This window comes from Benincasa hispida, chromosome 3 (assembly GCF_009727055.1).
Source record: "Benincasa hispida cultivar B227 chromosome 3, ASM972705v1, whole genome shotgun sequence".
Classification (NCBI taxonomy): domain Eukaryota; kingdom Viridiplantae; phylum Streptophyta; class Magnoliopsida; order Cucurbitales; family Cucurbitaceae; genus Benincasa; species Benincasa hispida.
The window spans coordinates 70,581,333-70,603,766 of NC_052351.1; the positions used below are offsets into that span (position 1 = coordinate 70,581,333).

Sequence of the window (22,434 nt, forward strand, 5' to 3'; positions counted from 1 at the left end):
TGGGAGAATTAATTTATTTGAATATGATTCAAATAATTAAATATTTGGATAAGATCCATACAATTAAGGTTTTTAATTTAAATAATCGAAGGAAGAATTAATTAATTAAATTGGATTTGATTTAAATAATTAAATTTTAATTTGGATGAGATTCAAATTAAAAAATTTGTTGGGGATAAATATTTAAATATGATTTAAATATTTTAAACCATTTAATATGAGATATTATTTGGGTAGATATTTAATAATATTGGATATTATCTAATATTTAATTTAAAATCTTTACAGAAGGGTTATCTCAATAAAATTAGGAGTAACCCAGAGTTTTATAAATAGGACCCTTGGGAGCCCTCATAGTACATACTCTCTACAATAATAATCTCTACGATTACTCTTAAACTCTCTCTCTAGAAATTCTCTCAATTTATCTTTGAAAAGTTCTAAAAAATTCTTCTTCCCTATTCCCTTATTCTTTCAAGAAGAGGTTCCCACAAGCTGAATCTTTGTCAGAGTTATAGCAAGGAAGACCCCGTGGAATTAGAATAATTCAAGAAGTAGACTACCAGTTTGAGGAGGAGTTTTTGTTGCAATTGTCGATCGACGAAGGTATGTCCCTAACCTTTTTTCTTATTTATTTGTATTTTTAATTCGTTCAAGAAATCAAATAATTCTTCTGAGATTCAATTTCTTTGATTTATATCACTATCTCAATATTAATTTGAATGTTTCAAATTTTCTTTCAACAAGATTGATCCCCAATTGTTCATATGAGTTAGCAAGAGAACTTTATGGACCTATAGATTATAAAATTCAATGATCAAAATTAATTAATTAAATTCTTTAATTTATCAATTTTCATTCATTAACTATAGATCATACGATTATAGATATATAGTTTTACTCTTATGTACCGTAGGACAAATTGTATCTATGGACAGAATCATTACAAGCAAATTGGTCCATCACAAGTTGTTCATAATTATAGTTAGGTCAACTTTATGTTTTACCTTTGTAATTACATTTCGCACCTTAAGTACTGTTGATCCTTTAATGAACAATATATTTCGGTTCAATATGGAACCACCAAGTCTTTCTCGAGTCAATGAGAGGGTGGGGCCTCATTGTTCAAGTCTCTAAAATAAGCACTCAAAGAACTACTCATCTACTAACCCTATGTGAGAATGTGTGAATTCCATCTTATGAAATTGCATTCTCAACTCCCTATTTCATCAAGTCCCTAGAATGGTAAGCTTATTGAATCAGCTACTTAGGCCATTCTCACCCATGCAAAACAAAGGACGAGTCTTCACAGACAGGAGTTCATAACTCATTCAGGATTCAGATCGAGTTGCATATGATCAGATGATGAAATATTATTCTCTTTAATTAACTAATTTATAAAGGGAGATTATATATTTTGGGGTCTAATTTTATACAAACTCTTTGTATAGGATACCCTCATTCTCATATCTCTACATGAACGATTTTGATCAAATCATTTGTAACAATTACAAAGTGGATCGTATCCATAGTTTCACCAGAATGAGGCACCAATTTTTTTCATATACTATAGACTCTTTAGGTTATTTCTTGAAAATGATCCACACGTATGTCAATCACATATATTCAAGTTTACATTTAATACCCTTGAATTTTTACTATAATAGATAATACAATATTGTATATAAAATAATTATTAAATAACTCACTAGCTACAAGACTTTATGGCACAAATCCCAATAAATCTTCTATTTGCATTAAAGCCGGTGAGATATATATCCTAGGGTATATTCTATATCTAACATGTTCTCTCACTTACCATAGCGAAGAAGAGACATGACTCGTAATCCTTGACATTCTAGATAACCTTCAAGCACTTTAGTCTAGAGAATCTTTTTGAATAAATCAAAATATTTGTCACTAAAAGCCAACTTGGTCACTACCATGATGTCTTCTCTCAATATGTAATACCCTATAAATTAGTGTTTACTAATTTCCTTAGTATTAGTCTTTGCATCACTATTATCATAATAAATTGTGATAAACTAATTCACATCTAAAACACCTTTCAGATCTCTAAGGATCTTTTATGATTATACAAGTTCTTTTGTTGCTTCACAAACAACAACAACAAAAATAATAATAATAATAATTTGTGTATCATTCTCCACCACTTAGGATAAAATTAATCTTAACAAAAAATTTCTTAAATCTCTGTAAGACCTAGTGTATCTTGTAAAAGATCATATTTTAATACATATATAAAAATTTCTCATTATCCATAGATATTTCAAAAAGTTTTTATAATTTTATACTCAATTGTCATACCATTAACTTATAAGATATAACTTACTAATTGTATATTTACTTGTTAATTAAGTCTCATTTATACATTAATTGTATATCCTTAAAATTCAAGGCATCTCAGGAAACTCTCCCTTAGACTTAGTTAACTTCATATTAGTTAGTTATTTTGAATGTAAGATGTTTGACGACCTTAACATTATGTTTTTAAAATCTCTCTTTGGACATATAAAATATACCATGTCATTTCAAATTATTCATTTGAAATTGGTTAAATAGTCAAAATTATGTTAGATTGAAATTTTACATTAGAAGAGTAATATAATATCAACATAAAATATAACTAATCTATTAATGATTTTCTTGTCTATATAAGATCATTATGTTTATTCAAAGTCATCGGTATAATACTATTATCAAACATTATGTTCAAAGATCTAATGGTTTAATTTATATCTCAAATAGCATTTACAATCTTGCAATCTCTTGCATTTGATTTTTGAAAGCCAATGACCTCAGCCAAAGTTGAGATTGAGGGCGAGTCCACCATATTATACATCACATGCATGATTCGGCCCAATATAGGACAAGAAGGAGGGTTGAACTTTGTTCAATGTCAAATCAACCCGATTGGCCTCAAGTTTGGTTGAGGTTGAGTCCATCAAATCATGCGTTTCTTGCATGATGTAGCCCTATAAGGAAAAATAAGAGTCTAGGAGCAGAATGGAAGTCCTAATCAGAGAAAGAACAGGTCATCTCATCTAATGATTAAGCGAGAAATGTGACACAAGAGGTAAGTTTACTCTCTATTACAAATTTCATAACAAACCTAATCTTCAGACTTCTTAACTTAACCATTAGAGTGTGTGTGGCCTACATCACACCTGTGTGCAATTCTTGTTAACTTACAGGTTACCTTCTTCCCTCCAAAGACAGTTTTATCGTTGGTGCCACATTAAGGTCGAGCCACTCTACCAATCCAAATTTAAGCATCAATAGTTGATGTCATATGTGGTGACGAAGCATTTTCTTTTTAGCAAGAAAACCTATAATCTGTAAACAAAGGATCAATGAGTTGACGATTCAAGGACATGAACCTAAGTGAAGAAGATTTTGATGGAGATCGCCACCCATGGAAAATTCGTGAAATTAAGGCTCATTGGCCCGACCAAAGGAGAAGCAAGTCAAGGAGAGAAGTTTGAAGATCTTGAAGCAAGAGTAAACGACATAGGTCGAAATATCACTCGATTTCTAGAGGTTTTCAACTAACAAAACATCTTAGGTGGAAGGTAAAAGAATGTACTTATACATGATCCTGTCAAAGGAAAAGCTCCATTGGTAGAGAGCATGAGATAATCTCAACCCCATTGTGCAACAGGCAAGAAACCCAAGGTAGGGGCAAGCACAGGAAGCAATAGGCAGAGGGAGAGAATAATCTCCAAAGCACTAGACAGAGATAGTTCCATGCAAGGATTGGAAAAAGAAAGCAGAGTGAAGATTGCTGTTAACCAAAGCAAGAGGCTGAGATCAGTAGTACAAGTAGTTTCCAAAAGCAACGACCAAGGCTAAGGCCAAGGTCGAGCCTCCGTCTAGGAGAATGAAGTGGATCGATCAAACAGTCATTAGAGACAGACTTGCAGACGCCGTAAGACGAAACCAAAGGTGGGGGATGAGGTTGATGTCAAGGATGTACCATGGAAAGCAAACCTATAGAGAATCCCAAGAGAAATAGGGATTATCCAAGTGAATATGTACACTCAAATCAGTAGGTAGGGTATAAATCTAGAGGCACTAATCGAGCATGTCGACCCGTCGTTTGATAATGGATTAAGTTCCTCCTAAGTTCAAAGCCCAATCAATAAAACCCTATGGTGGAAAGAAAGATCCTATAGAGCACAACTAGGATTCATATAGACCTTAGATGGACTTGCATGAGGTACGAAATGCCATAAGATGTAGAATATTCTCTTTTACCCTGGTAGAACTAGATAAAGAATGGTTCATATATTGGATCTACTCTCTTCTCTAAAGCCTATCAATGGAGTCGGACATCTCTTCAATTATTCGCCATTTAACCTCGTTGAAAGGCTCCAAAGTCGAGACATTTGCGGAGCTTCTGCCATCAACTAATATGCAATGATCTTAACATTAGCTATTATCAGGGTTAGAACTAATGTATCATTATGCAACTAATGAAGAAATTGAGTTTCCTCTTCAAAGAATTTTATGCCCAGCCCTAGGCCATGGCCAGTGAAGCAAGAAAAGAACCAATGGAGTTTCAGGTGTGCTCGTTGCAAATGAAGAGCCAACTTAAGAACCGTATCTTTATCATCTACAGTTTGGGCATCCTTCAAGCGTCTAAGTCCACCAGATATCAACTTACCACCTCTGCCTTCAACTCCGGTCGCTGCATTATTTTAAGATCTCAATATAGTACTTGGTAGTTAAAATGAGTAGAGTATCTATTAGTAGATCAAAAATATTATTTATATTCGATATATAATAGTAATATTAAAAAAAAAAAAAAAATTGTGGAAGAAAGGAACAGGTATCCTTTCAAAAAAACATATATAAAAAGCATCAAAATGATAGAAAAGAATTGCTAATTAAAATAATTAAGACTTCATTTGTTAATCATTTTATTTTTTGTTTTTATTTTTAAAACTATAGACACTATTTCCACCTCCAAATTTCTTTCTTTGTTATCTACTTTTCATCAATAATTAAAAAACCAAAACCAAATTTTGAGAACTAAAAAAAGTAACTTTCAAAAAGTTATTTTTATTTTTAGAATTGGACTAAGAATTCAATCATTTATTTAATAAATATGCAAATAATAGTAGAAAAAATGTTGATAAAATAAACTTAATTTTCAAAAATAAAAATAAAGAACAAAATGGTTATTAAATGGAGCAGAAATTATCAAACCAAAAAATGTGTGCTCATAATATAAAACAAATAAAGGTCTTTCGATTTCTCTCTTTTCTTTTTCCTTGAGCGATCTTGAAATAGTTAACCCTTAAATTACAAAATTATACACGAATGGAATAAAGGATATATGCAGAAGTCCCTGGCCCTTACATGTTAATTTAAAGACATCAAACTCATTGAAATGAAACAAGACCAAGAAAGAAAACAAGAAAAATTACTCAAGACTTTACAAATAATGAGTTGAAGTGAAAATAAATAAAATTGCACTCTCAAACACTTCTTCACACCGTTCCTTCATGATTCATTGAAATCTATGCTCCCACTGCGAGAGCTGCTAGCATTACGACTGTGTAAAGAAAGGCTTCTCATATGCCCACCAACTCCAACATCCATCTTTTTATCCTTGAAGAACTTCTCCCTTTCTGCATGTTTTACTGGTGGTGGTGGTATTGAAACACCCTGACCATGCTGCACATCAGATGCCGTTGACAGCTTCTCGGTGATGGGTCGAATGATCGGACGGTTTGCTCGTTCGACTGGAATTGACAATCCAAGCAAACCCAACGATGGTCGTTCCTCTGAAGAATCTTCTTCATCTTCAGGCCTTGCACAAGCTTTTCCTTTTCGCAGCCTGACATTGTCCATACCAATTACTACTTAGTTTGCTTATACCTACACGAAACCGTACTAGACTCAACATTGAATGTTATGTATTACCTTCGGAAAAGTTGCTCAGCTTCTTCTTCATCTTCTCCTTCATCTTGATTATAATGATTGGCAGGCAACCTGGACATGCCGACTTCTTCACCGTTGAGCTGATTTTGAGTCGACATAAACTGACCAGAGAGGAGGGCATCATGTCTTGCAAGGACCTTTTGGAGCTTCTCATTCAATTCAATGGCACGACAAACAATCTTCTCGTCCCTAAAACACAGTGAAAGCAAATGGAATCTGAATGATAGTCCAATAGAAGTACAAGATAACTAAAATTTGCAAGTAGCTTCAATTAATTTTTTCAAAAAAAAAAACAAAGAAACTAAAAAAAAGGAAACCGAGCTTTATTGAGAGAAGTGAAAATATACAAGGACTATCTGAAGCAAAATTAGTAGTGGAAATCTATGGCAGGCAAACAAGAGTTACGACCACAATACAAAAAGAAAAGGAAAATTGGAAACAATAAAGTCACATAGCAGAAAGTTCAAGGTCAGGAAATTGTAAAAAAAGTAGCAAACTAATTTATAGGATATTTAGAAATGTGTCAAATCCAGCATCCTTAAAGCTATCTAGAATATAAGAGATTTTTTCAGTTATAGGTAAAGTTGTTCCAAAACAAAAACATTATCGCACAGTTTTTCATTTACAAATATTATCAACTATGATATCAACAATATTTTGTAGCTTCCTTTCTCACTTTCATTAACTTCATCGTAGTACACTATTGTTTCATAAAGCATTGAGTTAAGAAAAACATCCAATCGTTGAATGGAATAGATTACTGTGCACTGTGCAGTGCGGAAGAAACAGGCAAAGATAAAACCATACCGAGAAGACAACACGAGATGCATTAGTTTCTGCTTCTGAAACGAACACTGTTCTACTAGATCAAGGGTAAACTCATCTCTTGCCCCCTGGAAAATAGCAGTAAAGCAGTTAAAATGATATGCTTCCCTTACCAGATGACCGTTGTGAACAACTAGACCACCACTCAGTTTTGGTTTTTCCCTCCACGAGATGTGCATGTTTATCTCTACTCTCAACAAGTAAATACTTTCATTATTTTCATTGAAAAATGAAAATCTTTCATAGAAAATACAATGGCATACAAAAATAAAACCTATAAAAGAGAGCCAAACCTCAGAACATGGTCTCCAATCTAGTAAAATAAGACTGCAAGGAAAATTACAAAATGACTTCCGCAACCAAAGCCTAGTGATAAACATTAAATACAAGGGACCAAACATCACTAGAAGACCCCACCCAACCCCTCAGATTCAATTATTCTCTCACCCAAAGATCTCACAAAATAGCGCACACCCTAGTTTGGCATGATATAGCCCTACAAAAGGAAATGGTCCTCAATCATCCCTCTACAACTCTTAAAGCTGGGAAAGAAAAAGCTGAACGTTTCAAAGAAACAACTCCAACTGGAACCTGCAAAGTCACGTCTCCAAAGAATATGATCGAGATCCTCCCTCACCTTCCAACAAAGAATAAATAAAGAAAAGGGTCCAACAAAGATGGTCCCACTACCTGAGACCCGATCCAAGTTGTACTCTTCCATGCATAACTAGCCATACAAAAGACTTATCCTTCTTGGAAATCTTCACCTTCAACAAAGAGGAAAAAAGTAGAACCAATCAACAAGGAAGAACTGACCGAACAATGAAAGAAGCTGCAAGAAAGCATTTGAGCCTTTGAGATTTGAAGTGAAAGACACACTTGAACATTTTTGAAATATGGTTGAGCCTCAATTTCAATCTAAGAATTTACACTTTACACTCAAATAATAGAATTGAGAACTATGATGAACTTTTTCGTGACTATGAAAGATAAAGGTTGTTCATCAATTTACTTGTCCAGATACTCTTGATAGAATGGGATTGCTAGAAGAATAGGCTTTTACTTGAAGAAACACGTGCTATAATGTTGTCCATCCATGTTCCAACATATTAATGGAAAGAAGCAATTCTCATTATTGTCTACCTCATAAATAGAATGTTGTAACGATACTCCTTACGATCCTTCAATTAACTAACACAATGACAACCCAACGTATTCGAAAGCGCCGGTAACCTCTTTAACCCTAGAAAAACTACTATTCTATTCAATATACAAGCATGAAAAAGAAAGACATGTTACAATCGGCTATAATAATACCCACAATTGTATAATAACGTTCCCACGTCCGACTAACTTGTGGTCCCCTGTCCAATACCCTTATTATCCCTCCTAGAATATGTATTGACAATTGGGGGCCTAATAGTTGATGGAAAGAAGGGAACTCCTCTTTGGAATTGATAATCCACCAAGAAGAATTGCAATGCGAGCGAATGCCCGCAGATAATAACCTATTTGTGCCCGGGGAACCCAAGAACTATTAATTAGATGGTAACTTGGTTAGGAGCAATTTTAAGATTTGAAGAATTTACTCTTTTGACATGGTAGTAAGTAATGATTAATGGAAAATAATATACCAACTGTGACAAGAAACCAGAGTCAAACCAAACCATACCGGACAGACATGAACAAATAGAACCATACCAACTGTATTTTGAATGAACTAAACCAAACATTGAACCAAAATGAACCGTGTCAGATCCAATAAATTTTAAACCTAATGGAGGTATGAAGTGAGGACACATAAAATGTCTTTGTTCTTGGCTGACGGTAGAAACTTGGATACAATCTCAGTAAACAAAAAACTGCAAACTGCATCATCTAGGTAACGGCCAAAAAACCCTTAAAATGACAGTCACGATGCTCACACAGAGCATCTGAATGACAGTATCAACCAAATGATCTCAAATGGCTACAACACATGTTAACCGAAAGATGGTAACACGAACATGAAGATAATCACATACTGCTTCTCTTGCGAACAGATTCCAACAAATGACCACTTGAACACGAACACTTTCACTTGTGAGTTTGACCAGAAGTAGTTGAACTAGTTGGGATTAGGCACCAGAAGTTTGACAACTTAGAGATTAGAGTTTCTCTAGCAGGGGTGACAAGGATTTTTTTAGGGTTTTAGAGACAACTTAGGGCCTACCTGCTCCAGTGCCATCTTAATTTTAATAGAACAGAATAATTGTATTCCAATAGTTCAATAGTAAGTTACACAGCCTTCTTCTATGAGAAATAGGCTCGATGCATAAAAGGAAAGAATTAGAATAAGAAATAAGTCACTCATGATTACACCTAATTAACATATTTACAAGCAACATATAGAGAGAGAGAGAGTCAAAACTGGCAAGAGAATACACCTCAGGACGTCGAGGATCAACAGCGTCAAGAACTTCTTTCAAAACTTCTAATGCATTGCTAGCCTTTTCAGTTATACTGCATAAAAACATTAAAAGGAGGAGAACGGTTTAACTTGCAAGAAAAGAGGCTAAGAAAAAACACAACGGGAAAAAGAGCAAGCATGATAAGCAATAATGATTTTACTCAAAGTTAACATGTGCTATGTTTCAATAAGTTTACTCAAAACAAGAATAAAACTTTTTCTGCTGCTGTTCTTTTATGCCGGGTGTAGCCTAGGGATTAACGGGGAGAATTCTCTAGGAACCAAACTAAAGTCTTTATTATCAAACCAAAGTTATGGATACCAAGGAGAAATTTTCTATTTATAGACATTTGGGAGCAAACTGACAAAAAGTAAAGTAAAAAAGAATATGTAATGATTTAAACAAGATTAATCGAGTTTGTCCAAAAGAAAAACCTCATCCTCAAGTTTTGAAAAGAAAAATGTAAAAAATAAGGTGACTTCTTTCTATGATTGAAAAAAAAATCCACGAAAAATATTTGCTGCTTCACCATTTTTGGAGCACGACCAAGAACAAAATAATTCACAATCTCGAAGCATGCCACGTAGGCATAGATCAAGGGCAAGAAAATTCCTTCAAGCTAGGTCAAAATTGGAAAACGAATGGGCTTTGTTTGGTAGGGTGCCATAGTCATGCTTATCCAGGGCATGTTGCCATGGCTACATGACCATAACAACCATTTTCATCATGATTTCATCATATGTATTTCCTTTTGCAAGTCTACTTTTCTTGTCATTTTGTTAGTGTGTGACTACTCGCCACTTTGCATGTGCAAGGGTGACATATTATTTAATCCTTGTAAAATACTTGAAGGGGCAAGTAAGTCTTGTTGTATGCTAAGTAAGTCTTGTTGTTTACCTTACATGTTTTCTAGCCTACATGACATGAACCGTTAAGGACATCAAATTATTATTTATATTTTGTTTAAAAATTTTGAAGTAATTTTCTTATTTTCCAATTTTATCCTTTTCATCACATACTAAGTAAGGGTATTTTTGAAATTTTGATATGATTGATGATGTGGCATTAGGATTTCATTGGGAGGCTATCTAAATCCTTGCCATTAGATTGATTGGATAGATTACAATGAATCAATTGATAGTCCCCACCAAGGAGAGCTTCTCGAATTTTCCAATTCATGCGTTAAGTTGCATGCCAAGAACATTCAAAAAGGATTGATCATCCTATCTAGTGAAGTGTTCGAATCTTGGCCAAGAAGTTTGTTCTTGTCTCAAAAGCTTTGATCTTAAGGCATTTTGTGTCCAGTCATATCCTTATGATTGAAATCAAATTGATTTAGGGGTTTTAGTGTTTAGAATTGGGAGTTCACATACACAAAGAGTTCCTAATTTCAATTCACTAAAGATTTCATATTACTACAACAAATGTTTTCTCAAATGCTTTCCAATGACTTCTAAAACCTTTCAATCCCATTTCCTAAAACCATTTTCTCGAAAACGAGGGTTGAGGTTGAGAGATAAAACAATTGGGTCAATGCGGCAAAAGTAAGTGTCCTACAACCAGAATCACTTTGGGAGTTCTCAACAAGAGCAATTATGACCGTTGGTATCAGAGGTGAGTTGGCTCTTGATTTTATATTTTCTCTTTACTTTATTTTCATTCATTTGGAAGTTCATATCCAACATCTTTAGGGTGTCACATGAGAACAAGCTTTATGCCAATAAGAACAAGTACCAATTCATGCCAAAAAAGATTGAGTATCTGGGGCGAGCAATGTTGTGGAAGCTGACCCGAAAAAGTTGAGAGCAATGCTTGAGTGGCCCCATCCACTAACATCAAAGATGTTTGGGCATTCTTGGGCATCAAAGGGTACTATAGAAAGTTCGATTGAAGGGTATGGAAATCCAGCCACTTCTATGAGTGCATTACTTAAAAAATTAACATTTGAATGGATTGAATAGGCTAGTTAGGCATTTGAGAAACTGAAAAATGCGATGGTAACATTGCCAGTGTTAGCACTCCCAGATTTTAAATGATCTTCTATGATTGAAACCTATGCTTCGAGGACTATTGTCACAAAAGCAACACCCTATTGCCTTCGATATTCAGTGTCTATCAAAGAAATCCCATAGCATCTCGTTGGGGCAAAAATTTATTCTGAGAACAAATCAAAGAGCTTTGAAATTCTTACTCAAACAGAGAGCCATACAACCACAATATAAGTCAGGGTTAGCGAACGAAGCTGCAGATGCCCTTTCACATCTACCTCCCCATGTGCCAGTTAGCGCCATATTAGTTCCAAATATTGTGGATTTGGAAGAAGGTGCAAGAAGAAGTGTTGCATGATCCTGAGCTCATAAAGATTATCTACAAACTCGAGGAGGATGAAGAGAGTGTCCCCATTTTTTGCTTCGAAATGGGAGACTAAGGTTTAAGGGACACATTGCAATTTCAAGTAATTCTTCACTAATTCCTTCTATCTTACATTCTTATCATGACTCAATGTTTGGAGGCTACTCGAGAGTATAGAGGACTTATAAACGTCTCATGAGCAACCTATACTGGGTGGGAATGAAAGTTGATGCTAAGAAGTATGTGGAAAAGTGTTTGATCTATCAAAGAAATAAGTTGCTGACTTTGGCTTCGGCAGGGTTGTTATTACCCTTGGATATTAATGATACCATTTAGATTGATCTGTCGATGGGCTTTATTTAGGGATTGTCTAAAGCATCTGGATTTGATACTATGTTAGTTGTGGTGGATAGACTCAGCAAATATATCACTTCTTACCCTTGAAGCACCCCTTTACTCCCAAGCTATGAAGCACAACTACAGATACGGATACACGATACGGATACGATCGGATACGGCGATTCGTTTATTTCTAAAAAACTAAGATACAGATACGTCTAAGGATACGTCATTTTTTGTATATTTTTTTAATATATATATTTCTAAAAAATGAGGATACTGATACGTTCAAGATACATTTTTTTTCTTTAAGAAAATATAGGATATAGATAAATTTAGCATACAAGTTAATAACAATAGCACAAAATAGAATACAGACACTGAAATACAATACAAAAAAATCAACATCTAAGATGTTGAAGTACAATAGTTAATAAAATGCAATAGAAAAGTGACTCATATTACAAGGAAGAAGAAGATTAGAGGGAAAAGTATGAAGATAAACGAAGAACTTCTTTATTGAATTGTTGAAGATATCCAAATGGTTTATATTTTGGTAGACTTTGTGGGGACTCAAATGTGAAGATGGAAATTATATGATTCTAGTCTAGGGTTTGGTCCGTTATTTATTTATTTTTTCTTTCAATTTTGGACTCGAGTAGTGAGTTTTTTGAATAGGTTGCCTAATTTTAGATTGGAAAAGATTAAATGAGTTACTTGTCTTTTTTCTTTAAAAGAAAAGTACGTATAGAAAAAGATACGTCAAATCGCATGTCAGATATGTATCTGAAAATATAGATACGTCAAATCGCGTGTCAGATACGTATCTGGGAAGTATCTTGAAGTATCGGTATCCGATACGTGTCTAATACTGATTCTTTGCCTATCATGAAGTATCTGTGCTTCATAGCTCCAAGGATGTAGCTGAAGTATTTGTCTAAGAGGTAGTTTGTTCGCACGAGTTCCCTGATTCGATTGTGTCGGACAAGGATAAAATTTTCCTTGGGTCATTTTTGGTAGGAAATGTTTAGACTATCATGCATACAGTTGACGTTGAGCTCCAATATCATCCACAAATGGATGGACAAGCAAAGATAGTAAATAAGAGCCTTGAGATCTACCAAGGTTGCTTTTGTAGTGAGAAACCAAAACAGTGGATTAAATGGTTGTCATAGGCTGAATATTGTTTTTTTTATCTGGGAGGTATTTAGTCATCAAATGGAAGTGAGGGACGTTAGAGGAATATTGAGTTGTGGGCACCATGGGGAATGTGGAGAGTATCTTTGTAGCGGAGGAGGAGTATATCGGTGTAGGGGGTATTGTGATTTTCATCTTTTTGCTTAGCTAAGTCTTTCTCATAGAGAAGGAGAAGAGTTGTATTGCCTCAAGGCAAGTTCTTATTCAATAATATCATATTGTAAGGAAATACCTTAGGATATGTTTGCCCAAGGAGTTGTAAAAAGTAGAAGTTGGAAAGTAGGATTTGTGAAACCCAAGAAGTTGATGGGTCCCACTGCTAAAAAAAATCAATTTTATATCTTATCAACTCCTTACATTGTGGGCCCAGGAGTTCACAACTCCCTAGACTTCATACTCCTTACTCCTCACTATTCCACTACTTACCCCAAACACCCCCTTACAGAATATGGCAAACAAAGGCTTCATTTTTTGTTTAATTCTAACTGGAATTATTTTCTTTGTTTGGTTGTTTGTTTTTTTCCCACTGCCATTAGACGTTTGTGTGCTTGAACATATTTCTAGTGTTTTATTAATAAATAAAAGAAAATTATTTCTTGTTTTAAAAAATAACCTCAATCTTTTGTAATCAATAATTAGATACTATTTTTTTTTTTTTTTGGATGAGAAATAATTTCATTGATAAAGGAAATATCCAAAGAGTATGAAATATCAAATAATTAGAAACCATGAAAACATAAAAATGGTCAACTTGAGCAGTTGAATATAACATGAAACTTCAGATGTGAAAACTAATTTGTTGCTTCCAGAAGAGAAAACTCCTAACCCCTAAGCAAATGCACGCACACGGCAGACGAATTAGGATGAGCATTTCTTAAATTGGAGGGGGAAAAAAAAAGATAAGCATTTCTTATAGGACAGCTTGTTTGATCCTTTAATTATGGATATGAACAAGGATACTAGAATTCCATAAATAGTTCACATACAGATTTGTAGGATATTTAACACCTTAGAGTTCTGTATGCCAAAAATAAAAAGGGAAAAACAAGTGGTTAACAAGACAGAGCTATGCAGAAGAATAAGCTCAACGAGATATACCTAGATTCTGGTAATATCTGAGGTTCTAATCTAGCAACATCCTCCTTCTCAGATAATCTTATTACTCCATTTTGTGAAGTATTATTTTGCTGCTGGCTAGTAGGATTATTTAATGGAACTGCAGAAGGCCTTTGAGGAAACTGGACTCCTGCACTCTAAGAAACAAAATGAAAACTTCATTCAAAGTATTCAGACTTCAAAGATTCTATAGTTACTGTATTTAATCATAAATAAAAGATAGATCATATGCTCGGAGTTCTGTTTTTTGAAAATGATACCACACTTTTCATTAAACAAATGAAAAGAGGTTAGTGCTCCAACATCCAAAAAACCAAAAGAAACCAAAAGCAAGTAAACAACAACAAACAGAAAATAATGATCCGAGTGCCTAATCTTTTCTTTTATGAAGTACCAAGGTTTTCTCAATGGAACTCTTCAGGCAATTAGCTAAGCTGTAATGTTTTCTCTTTTTTGCTTTCTTTTTCCCCCTTTTTTGGATAAGAAAGGAAGAACGGATATATAAAATAACAAACAGAATCAATGTAATAAACAATAATGTGCGGGAATGAAATCTAATACTCACTTAACCTGGTCTCCAATTTCCATTTGCCCTCTCTTCCTTCCTTTTCACCAAACCCAAAAAATATAAACGCAATACTACAAAGTTGAAGATTAGACACAAACAAAATATCTTTCATTACGAACCTATAAGGACTATTATTATTTAGCAAGCATCAACCTATATCAATGATAATTTTTGCATGAAACTAACAATGTGCATCAACCTTTTTTTTTTTAATCTTTTTAATATATGTGAGTGTCCCAACCAGCTTGTGCACACCCTGACTATTCTCACAAGACAACCATCTAGCCTTACTACACTTGGTTGCCAAGGTAATTCATAGAATATGATATCATCCTTTTGGGGGCATCTGATAAAATCGAAACGATACAGAGAAGATATCCTACGTAAGGTGATCATCATGCCTTGAACTTATTTCTTCAAAGCCAATGTCACTCAACCCATTAGAACCAATCAAATATATTATTGTGATCTACTCTACTAATGATTTTCTTCTACTCCTTGGAACTATAGATAGTGTCGAACTCCAAGGATTTAATTCTCATAACATGATTAGATCCACTTGCTTCAAAAGATAATTATTAATCAAAGAGATATGTAGCAAATATGGGGAAATGTCCTACCACCAAATCGTAATATGCTGAATAATACTGAGGGAACTTTCCAGAAGCACCACCAAGAGCTGTCTGTGTGGCATCGAGGAGAAGAAATATTCTCTCCCGCACTGGTAAGTTAGACTGCAGAAATAGAAAATCAGTAAATTGTAAAAAAGAAAGCAAAATACCACTAACGAAAACTACGAAGCACTACCACCTTAATAAGGATCAAGGGCCCTTTGAGCACGCTTAGACACAAAATTTAAATTAGAGTATTAAATTATTCTCTCTGTTGTTGGAGAAAAATAAATTCAAGAAGACTTTTGAAGGTTGCTTTAGTGGGTAGTTGGTCTTGATTATGGCCTTTTTATGGTAGTTGTGAGTTTTGTGAGATTCAGAAGTTTTCCAGGGTCCGGAAAATTTTCAGCACTTTTCTCGCTACATCTCTGGTGTAACCCTATCATTGCTGATTTTCTTTGGAAGAAGCTTTGACTTTTATTTGGATTTGTTTCGTCCCTAAGAATGCTCTTCGTTGGGATATTGATACCATGTCAATCATTTTGAAGTTATGGTTCGTTAACAATCAAAGAACTTCGTAGTCACGGCTTTGTAGTAGGGAAGAGTGGTGGTGTTTTGGTTGGATTCATATTCTGGTTCTCTGATGAAGAGGATTTCTTAGTTTTTTTTCTTTTCTTTCCTATGTGGAGCTTCTTTTTGTTTTGAAAAGGAAACAAAACTTTTCATTGATATAATAAAAGGAGAGTAATGCTAAAAATATTCCTTTGTGGTGCTTGTTTTTTTCCTAAGTTCAGTGAAAAGTTTTCATTTCCTGTTAGAAAGAAAAGAGAGAGAGAGAGAGTGAACGGCTCAACTTATTTTAAATTAATTTATAATAAGATTGAGAGATAAACATTTTAAATTAATTTTTAAGTATAGAATCATAAAAAAAACAAAACTTTTCATTAATATAATGAAATGAGACTAATGCTCAAAGTTACAAATACTCTTAAAAGGGGAGAACAACAATTAACAAGTTTTTTATTCGAATTTGGATTTCTTTGCTTACTTTACTTGAGTCATTGTATATATATATATATATATATTGTTGGTTTCTTCAACTTCTTGAAACGTTGGAAATTGCCTCACTTCTTTGATATTTCCTTGTAAATTATAAAATAAAACCAATATCTAGTGTTTGTTGATATATACAAAATAATCAAATACATTTAAAAGATATACTTTTAATAGTATTATTCATGTTCTAATTCTCTATAATATGACATGTCACCATATCCATAACCATTTACGCACGATGCTTCTAAAGAACGATTACTCTGGTAGTCAACTATTCGTTGTAAATAAATAGAACAAATTCACACCTTTTTCTTCACTATCTTCACAAGAATAGGGAGAACCCCTGAATCAATCACCTGCTTATGAATTGCTTCTCCAATATTGTTCATCAACATTTCAAGTAACTGCACACACACAAAAAAAAAAAAAAAAAAAAAAAAAAGATATTGATGGTGTGGTGTCGAGCAATAGAGCAGCAGACTAGTATGTGAAGAATGCTTTGTACCGGGGACAAATTTAGTAGACAATCAAAAGTTCATTGAAATTCAAAATATAATAGTACTCGACCTTCATTGCTTCTCTTTTTTCCTAACCAGGAAAATTTGAATTATGAATAAAATAAAAAGAGTCAACTAGGTTAAGGATTGAAATATTCAGTAAACATGTTGATACATATATATATATACTATATATATATATATATTTATTTATTTATTTATGAAAAACAACCATTTTCATCTAAGGAAAAATGAATACATGGGCATACAAAAAGTCAAGCTCACAAAAAGCAAGGGGAGGACCCTTTATAAGAAAGGACTCCAACTATACATAATCATATCTATGGAATAATTACAAAAGGCCTTCAAAATTGAAGCCCATTAGGAAACATGAAAGCGCACAAGAGACCATAACTCTCTAGGATCTCTCTCCACACCCCTAAACACCCAACTGTTCTGCTCACCCAACAAGACCCGAATGACCGCGCAAACACTAGCAAGCCAGAGAAACCTGCCTTTCTCCTCAAATGGCAGATTGAGGAGGAACTACTCGATCATAGCATTGGCATCCCTATGACGACCACGCATGAAGCCAAACGTCTGGAAGAAAGAATCTCACACAACGCTCGCAAACCCACATTGCAAAGAATATGATCAAGATCTTTCTCCACCTTCCGACAGAGAATACAGCAAAAAGACCTCACCATTGATGGCAGCTTCCAAACAAGCCTGTCTAGTGTGCTGATACAACCGTGAAGAACCTATCAGATAAAGAGTCTCACCTTTCTAGGAACTTTGATCCTCCAAAGCACCAAGAAGACCAACACACCAAAGGGAGAAGGATCGACCAAACATTGAAAGAAAGACTTACACAAGAATCCATCCAAAAAACTGGGGTTCCACACTCTGACGTCCCTTCTCCCGACTCTAAAAGGGTGACTCTCAAGTAATGAAAGAAGAGTAGCCACATTCATTGTTTCCCTATCGGAAAAAGCATGACGAAACCCGATAGAAAAAAAATAAGAGCTCCCAAACCACACAAGAAAATCAACAACAAAATGATTTTTAAGAGAAGACAAATGATACAACCTAGGGAACAACCCACAGAGGGGTCTCCCCCACCCAGTGATCTTCCCAAAGATACAACCTAGTCAACATGTCGATATATCCCTAAACTAGAGGGTTCAACATCAATATTAGAAATTAATCGATAGCTCCAATATCTTTAAAAAATAAACATACAAAAATAAAAATAAAAAATTTTGAAAAAAAAAAACATGATATGGATATGAATACTAATGATAAAAATATTTAACATAGGTTGGAACTTGGAAGTAAAAATAACTTAAAGTATTATTTAAATAGGTTTTTACAACCGATAACGGTAGTTTGCCAATATAATCATAAAATTGAATTCCTGATTTTTTTTTTTTTTTTTAAGGGAAACATAACTTTTCATTAAAATGATGAAAAGAGACGAATGCTCAAGATACAAAAATATAAAAATAAAACAATGAAGCGTAAGATCTACACAAAAAACTAAAACAATCCAAATAAAGCGAGAAGACAAAACTCTAAGCAAATTTAAACTAAAAAAACCAAGAAAACGATTAATCTTGAAAAGCTCGAAGAATTCTTCCAAAGTGAAACTCCTCAAGGAAATCTATCACTGCAAGTGAATAAAACAATTGAGGAAAATCTTCTAAAATGCCCAACCAAACGGGAAATTATTGACGTTAATCAAGCTATCAAAAAAGTCCACTGGAAGTGTAGAAAGGAGAACCAACACTCAAAAACATTGCACTCACTAAAAGATACATTGAAAGGCTTCAAAGGAAGCTTCAACCGGATAACTTCTGATGACAAAAAATGAAGAAGTTAACAAAACAACTTAAAATCATATCCCAAATCCTCAGTCAAATCTCGATTCATGGTGACTGAGGTCTGATTTCTTCCATTTGTAAACCACACGCCTCAATTAAGGAATGAAATTAGGAAGAAATTCAGGGATACTTTTCAGCTGATGCTACCGAGTGTAAAACCGAATCTGAAACCTTTCTATAATCAATTGAGAAAAGATCATTAAAAGTTTATGCAAGAGAGTCTTTGACAGGAAGATCTCATCTATCTTATTTATAGTTCAAAATTTCGATCAAAATCTCAATTGAAATTTCAAGATTTCTAGGGGGAATTTTGATTTCCCCCCAATTTCTCGAAATTACAAAATTCCCCTCGATAATTCGAAATTTCCATCGAACTTTCGAGTAATTCAATTTTCCCCCAATTTCTCGAAATTTTGATTTTTTCATCAAAATTTCAAATTTTCAAGTTTCTTCTTTTTCTTAACAATTAGCTATGCTTAGCTCAAGGGAAGTTTTTTCTTTTTTACCATAGAAAATCTTTATTTTCAAGAAACCATATATTTTCATTCAAATATTTTCCATTGAAGTTTTACATCATTTCACCTCAAAATTGAATTAATATGAGTTCTCGAATATTCCTCTCATTTTCTCTCAAGTTCTATCTACTTGTAGAGTTTTCTTTTTCTTCTTCTTTTCTGTTATGTCGTCTTATGCTTAGTGTTATGATTTTCCTATTCTTATTATCTTACATTAGTTTAATGCTATAATTTTTCATTTTTGTATCCACTTCATTTTATAGACAATTTACAATTATTTTACATGCAAATATTTCATGTCCTTTAATTTTGTAATTAATTTCCAATATTTGATATTATTTTATAATTATTTTTTATTTTCTTTAAATTTCTGTCTCGCATCAAAATTTACATAGATAGTTTACAATATATATCTAAATATTGTCTTACTTTATAGAAATGATGATTAAAAATTGTCAAGTACAGTCTAATTCAGCCACAATCAAATTTTCATTAACTAACTATAACAATTTTCATCAATTTCCATAAAATTTCCCAAAATTTCTATCGATATTTTCATAAAATCGAGGCTTTGATATTTCCATCAATATCAATATTTCGAACCTCGATATTATTATCAGCTAACTGCTCTTCGATCTCCTCACTACTCAAACTAACCTTGGATCCAAGATCTGAATCCCCATCATGAACAGATTGAGTGGTGTCGGTTGCCTTAGCAATTCAAGAGGACAAAATACCTTTGGTAAACACAACATTTATTCCTGGAGTGAACTCTGGATGAGTACAAAACTAAAGGATGTGAAGGAGGCTAAGGCAGCTTTGGAGATGAATTGATGACCAGTGACCTAAACACAAGCTTTTCTCAAAATATCTGCGTAATCTCCGAGTTTTCTGGAAACTAGAGCAAGTAATCTTTCTAGTATAAAAAAATATAAATAAATAAATAAACAAAAAGATAGGATTCATCAAACCGAGAAGTAAAAATAAAAAGGGTAGTTTTGCTAATTGACGTTTGTGGTTTAGTGTTTATGTTTCAATCTTATTCTTTTTTTTTTTTTTTTTTGGTTATAATAAATAGAGAGATTATATCCAAAAGGGGCAAAGAAGACAGCCTAGGAGTTGGGGTAGAGGGAACCCCTCCCAAAAGCTACATGAGGAGAGCTTTCCAATCATTAATAATCAACAGAATATTGTAATTATACAAATATAAATAAAAATAATGTAAGGACGCCCACCACGAGACCGAATTTTGCAGTAAATAAAAAAGAGTCCAAAAGAAGAGACACATCCTGAAAGGATCTACAATTTCTTACTGATCACAAATGCCACATTGTGGCTGGCTCTAGGCACAGTTTCCCAAAATTCTAGCTTTGACCATAAGATTCCATCCATTAAGCCCTTCAAAGAGCCAATCATCAATCCTTCAAGGAAGGCAAACCACAATCCCAAGCTTTGGCATAAAAGAGGTAAACTTATCTAAGAAGAATCTGGTATTCCTTTTTTTCCTTTCTTTCCATAAAAGCCATAGAAAAGCACGACCAACATTGCTCAACAAAAACTTGGCTTTCTTTTAAACCACCAGTCGGACAAAAGCTCAATCAAACCCCTCCCCTTTTGTTGAAGGTCATTTCCAGCCAGACTAAGTATTCATCACACATTGAAATGATTGTCAGAAGAAAAGATTATAGTTCTTCCAGGCTTTCCCTGAATGTACTCTGCAATCTGTCACTAGCTATATGGAGAAAGAAGAAAAAACCCTCTCTATCTCCTCTAGTCTCACTCTTCCTCTAAATTTTGATATTCTTGTTGAAAAAATGGTTGGTTTGCCCTAGGGATTTATTTGTAATTTACTTATGGGCCTAAGGCTTCCTGTCTGTCTAAGTAACTTAATAATAAGATTTGATCGTGGTTTTTTCTCCCTGGTCTAGGATTTTCCACGTAAATTAGTCTTGTGTTTTTCCCTTTTTTTACTTTAATTTTTATCATGGTATCAGAGCAAGGGGATGAAACCCCAGCCACCATTGATGAGTCTCCTTCAACGACGAATTTTGAGATAGCTGACACAATTAAGGAAGCTGTCCAACAATACCTAGAGACTGCCTTACCTCGCCTTCTTCAACAAATGAGTGTCGCCGGAACGACAACCCAATCCATCGACGGACAGATCGGATCGCGCCCAAATCTGAGCGATGCCCAGCCACCCTTCAGCCGCAGACAACCCAATTCATCAAGTGCAGATAGTGTTCGGCGAGATCCAACCCATCGTCTAGCAGCCCAGATGGTGTTCGGTGACCCTTCTTCAAGTTCTGATCCATTGACCCTAATTCAATCGACCAGATCCGCCGATCATCCTGCAACACTCCCAGGCGTCTTCGCGCACAACAAGCCGGCCGATCTCCCAGGCGTCTTCGCGCAACCCAGACGTGAACTCCCAGCCGCGACTTCGAACCCTAGGGATGTCGACCACACCGGGTTGCGCGACCGATCGGGGGAGTTTTTTTACCAGCAACCTCCGGTGGTAGGACGGCTGGTCCTCTCTGACTGTAGTGACGCTGGTCCGGTCGTTTTTCCGGCGAACTCTCCGGCCGGTCTGACCGGAGAGTGTTCTGATGAGATTAAAAGCAGATTTTTTTCCTCCAGCAACAGCTCGCGGATTTCGGGTCGGTTCTTGGTACAAACTCAAAAATGGTTCAACCGGAATCGTCCAATTTACAGCTAGGCTCCGGAGAACCCGGTAAACTCTTCCATTCTTTACTTGCTACGAATTTATTATCTGGATCGATAGGACACTTTGCAGGAATTATAATTGGAGAAAAGTTGAATGGCGAAAATTATTTTTCTTGGTCTCAATCCATACGAATGGCTCTGGAAGGAAGACAGAAATTTGGCTATCTAACTGGGGAGATAGCCAAACCTGAACCCGGTAGTCCCCACGAGCATATTTGGAGAGCAGAAGATTCATTGCTACGATCAGTTCTGGTGAGTAGCATGGAACCTCAAATTGGCAGACCGTTACTTTATACGGCGACTGCCAAAGAGATCTGGGATGCAGTAC

General features: G+C 34.6%; 1 protein-coding gene across 3 annotated transcripts in view; it reads right to left on the reverse strand.

Annotated features, from left to right (window-relative positions):
• Positions 1 to 5,254: 5,254 nt before the first annotated feature.
• The window catches only part of LOC120074003 (TOM1-like protein 5), a 28,253-nt gene continuing 11,073 nt past the window's right edge, over positions 5,255 to 22,434 (reverse strand). For all 3 annotated transcript variants that reach the window (XM_039026965.1, XM_039026963.1, XM_039026964.1), the window contains 7 exons: positions 16,790 to 16,888; positions 15,438 to 15,551; positions 14,232 to 14,386; positions 9,222 to 9,297; positions 6,778 to 6,863; positions 5,953 to 6,159; positions 5,255 to 5,866 (listed from right to left, as the gene is read on the reverse strand). In XM_039026965.1, the coding sequence (XP_038882893.1) occupies positions 5,530 to 5,866; positions 5,953 to 6,159; positions 6,778 to 6,863; positions 9,222 to 9,297; positions 14,232 to 14,386; positions 15,438 to 15,551; positions 16,790 to 16,888 (1,074 nt within the window). In that variant the 3' untranslated portion in view covers positions 5,255 to 5,529. The remainder of the gene's footprint in view (positions 5,867 to 5,952; positions 6,160 to 6,777; positions 6,864 to 9,221; positions 9,298 to 14,231; positions 14,387 to 15,437; positions 15,552 to 16,789; positions 16,889 to 22,434) is intronic.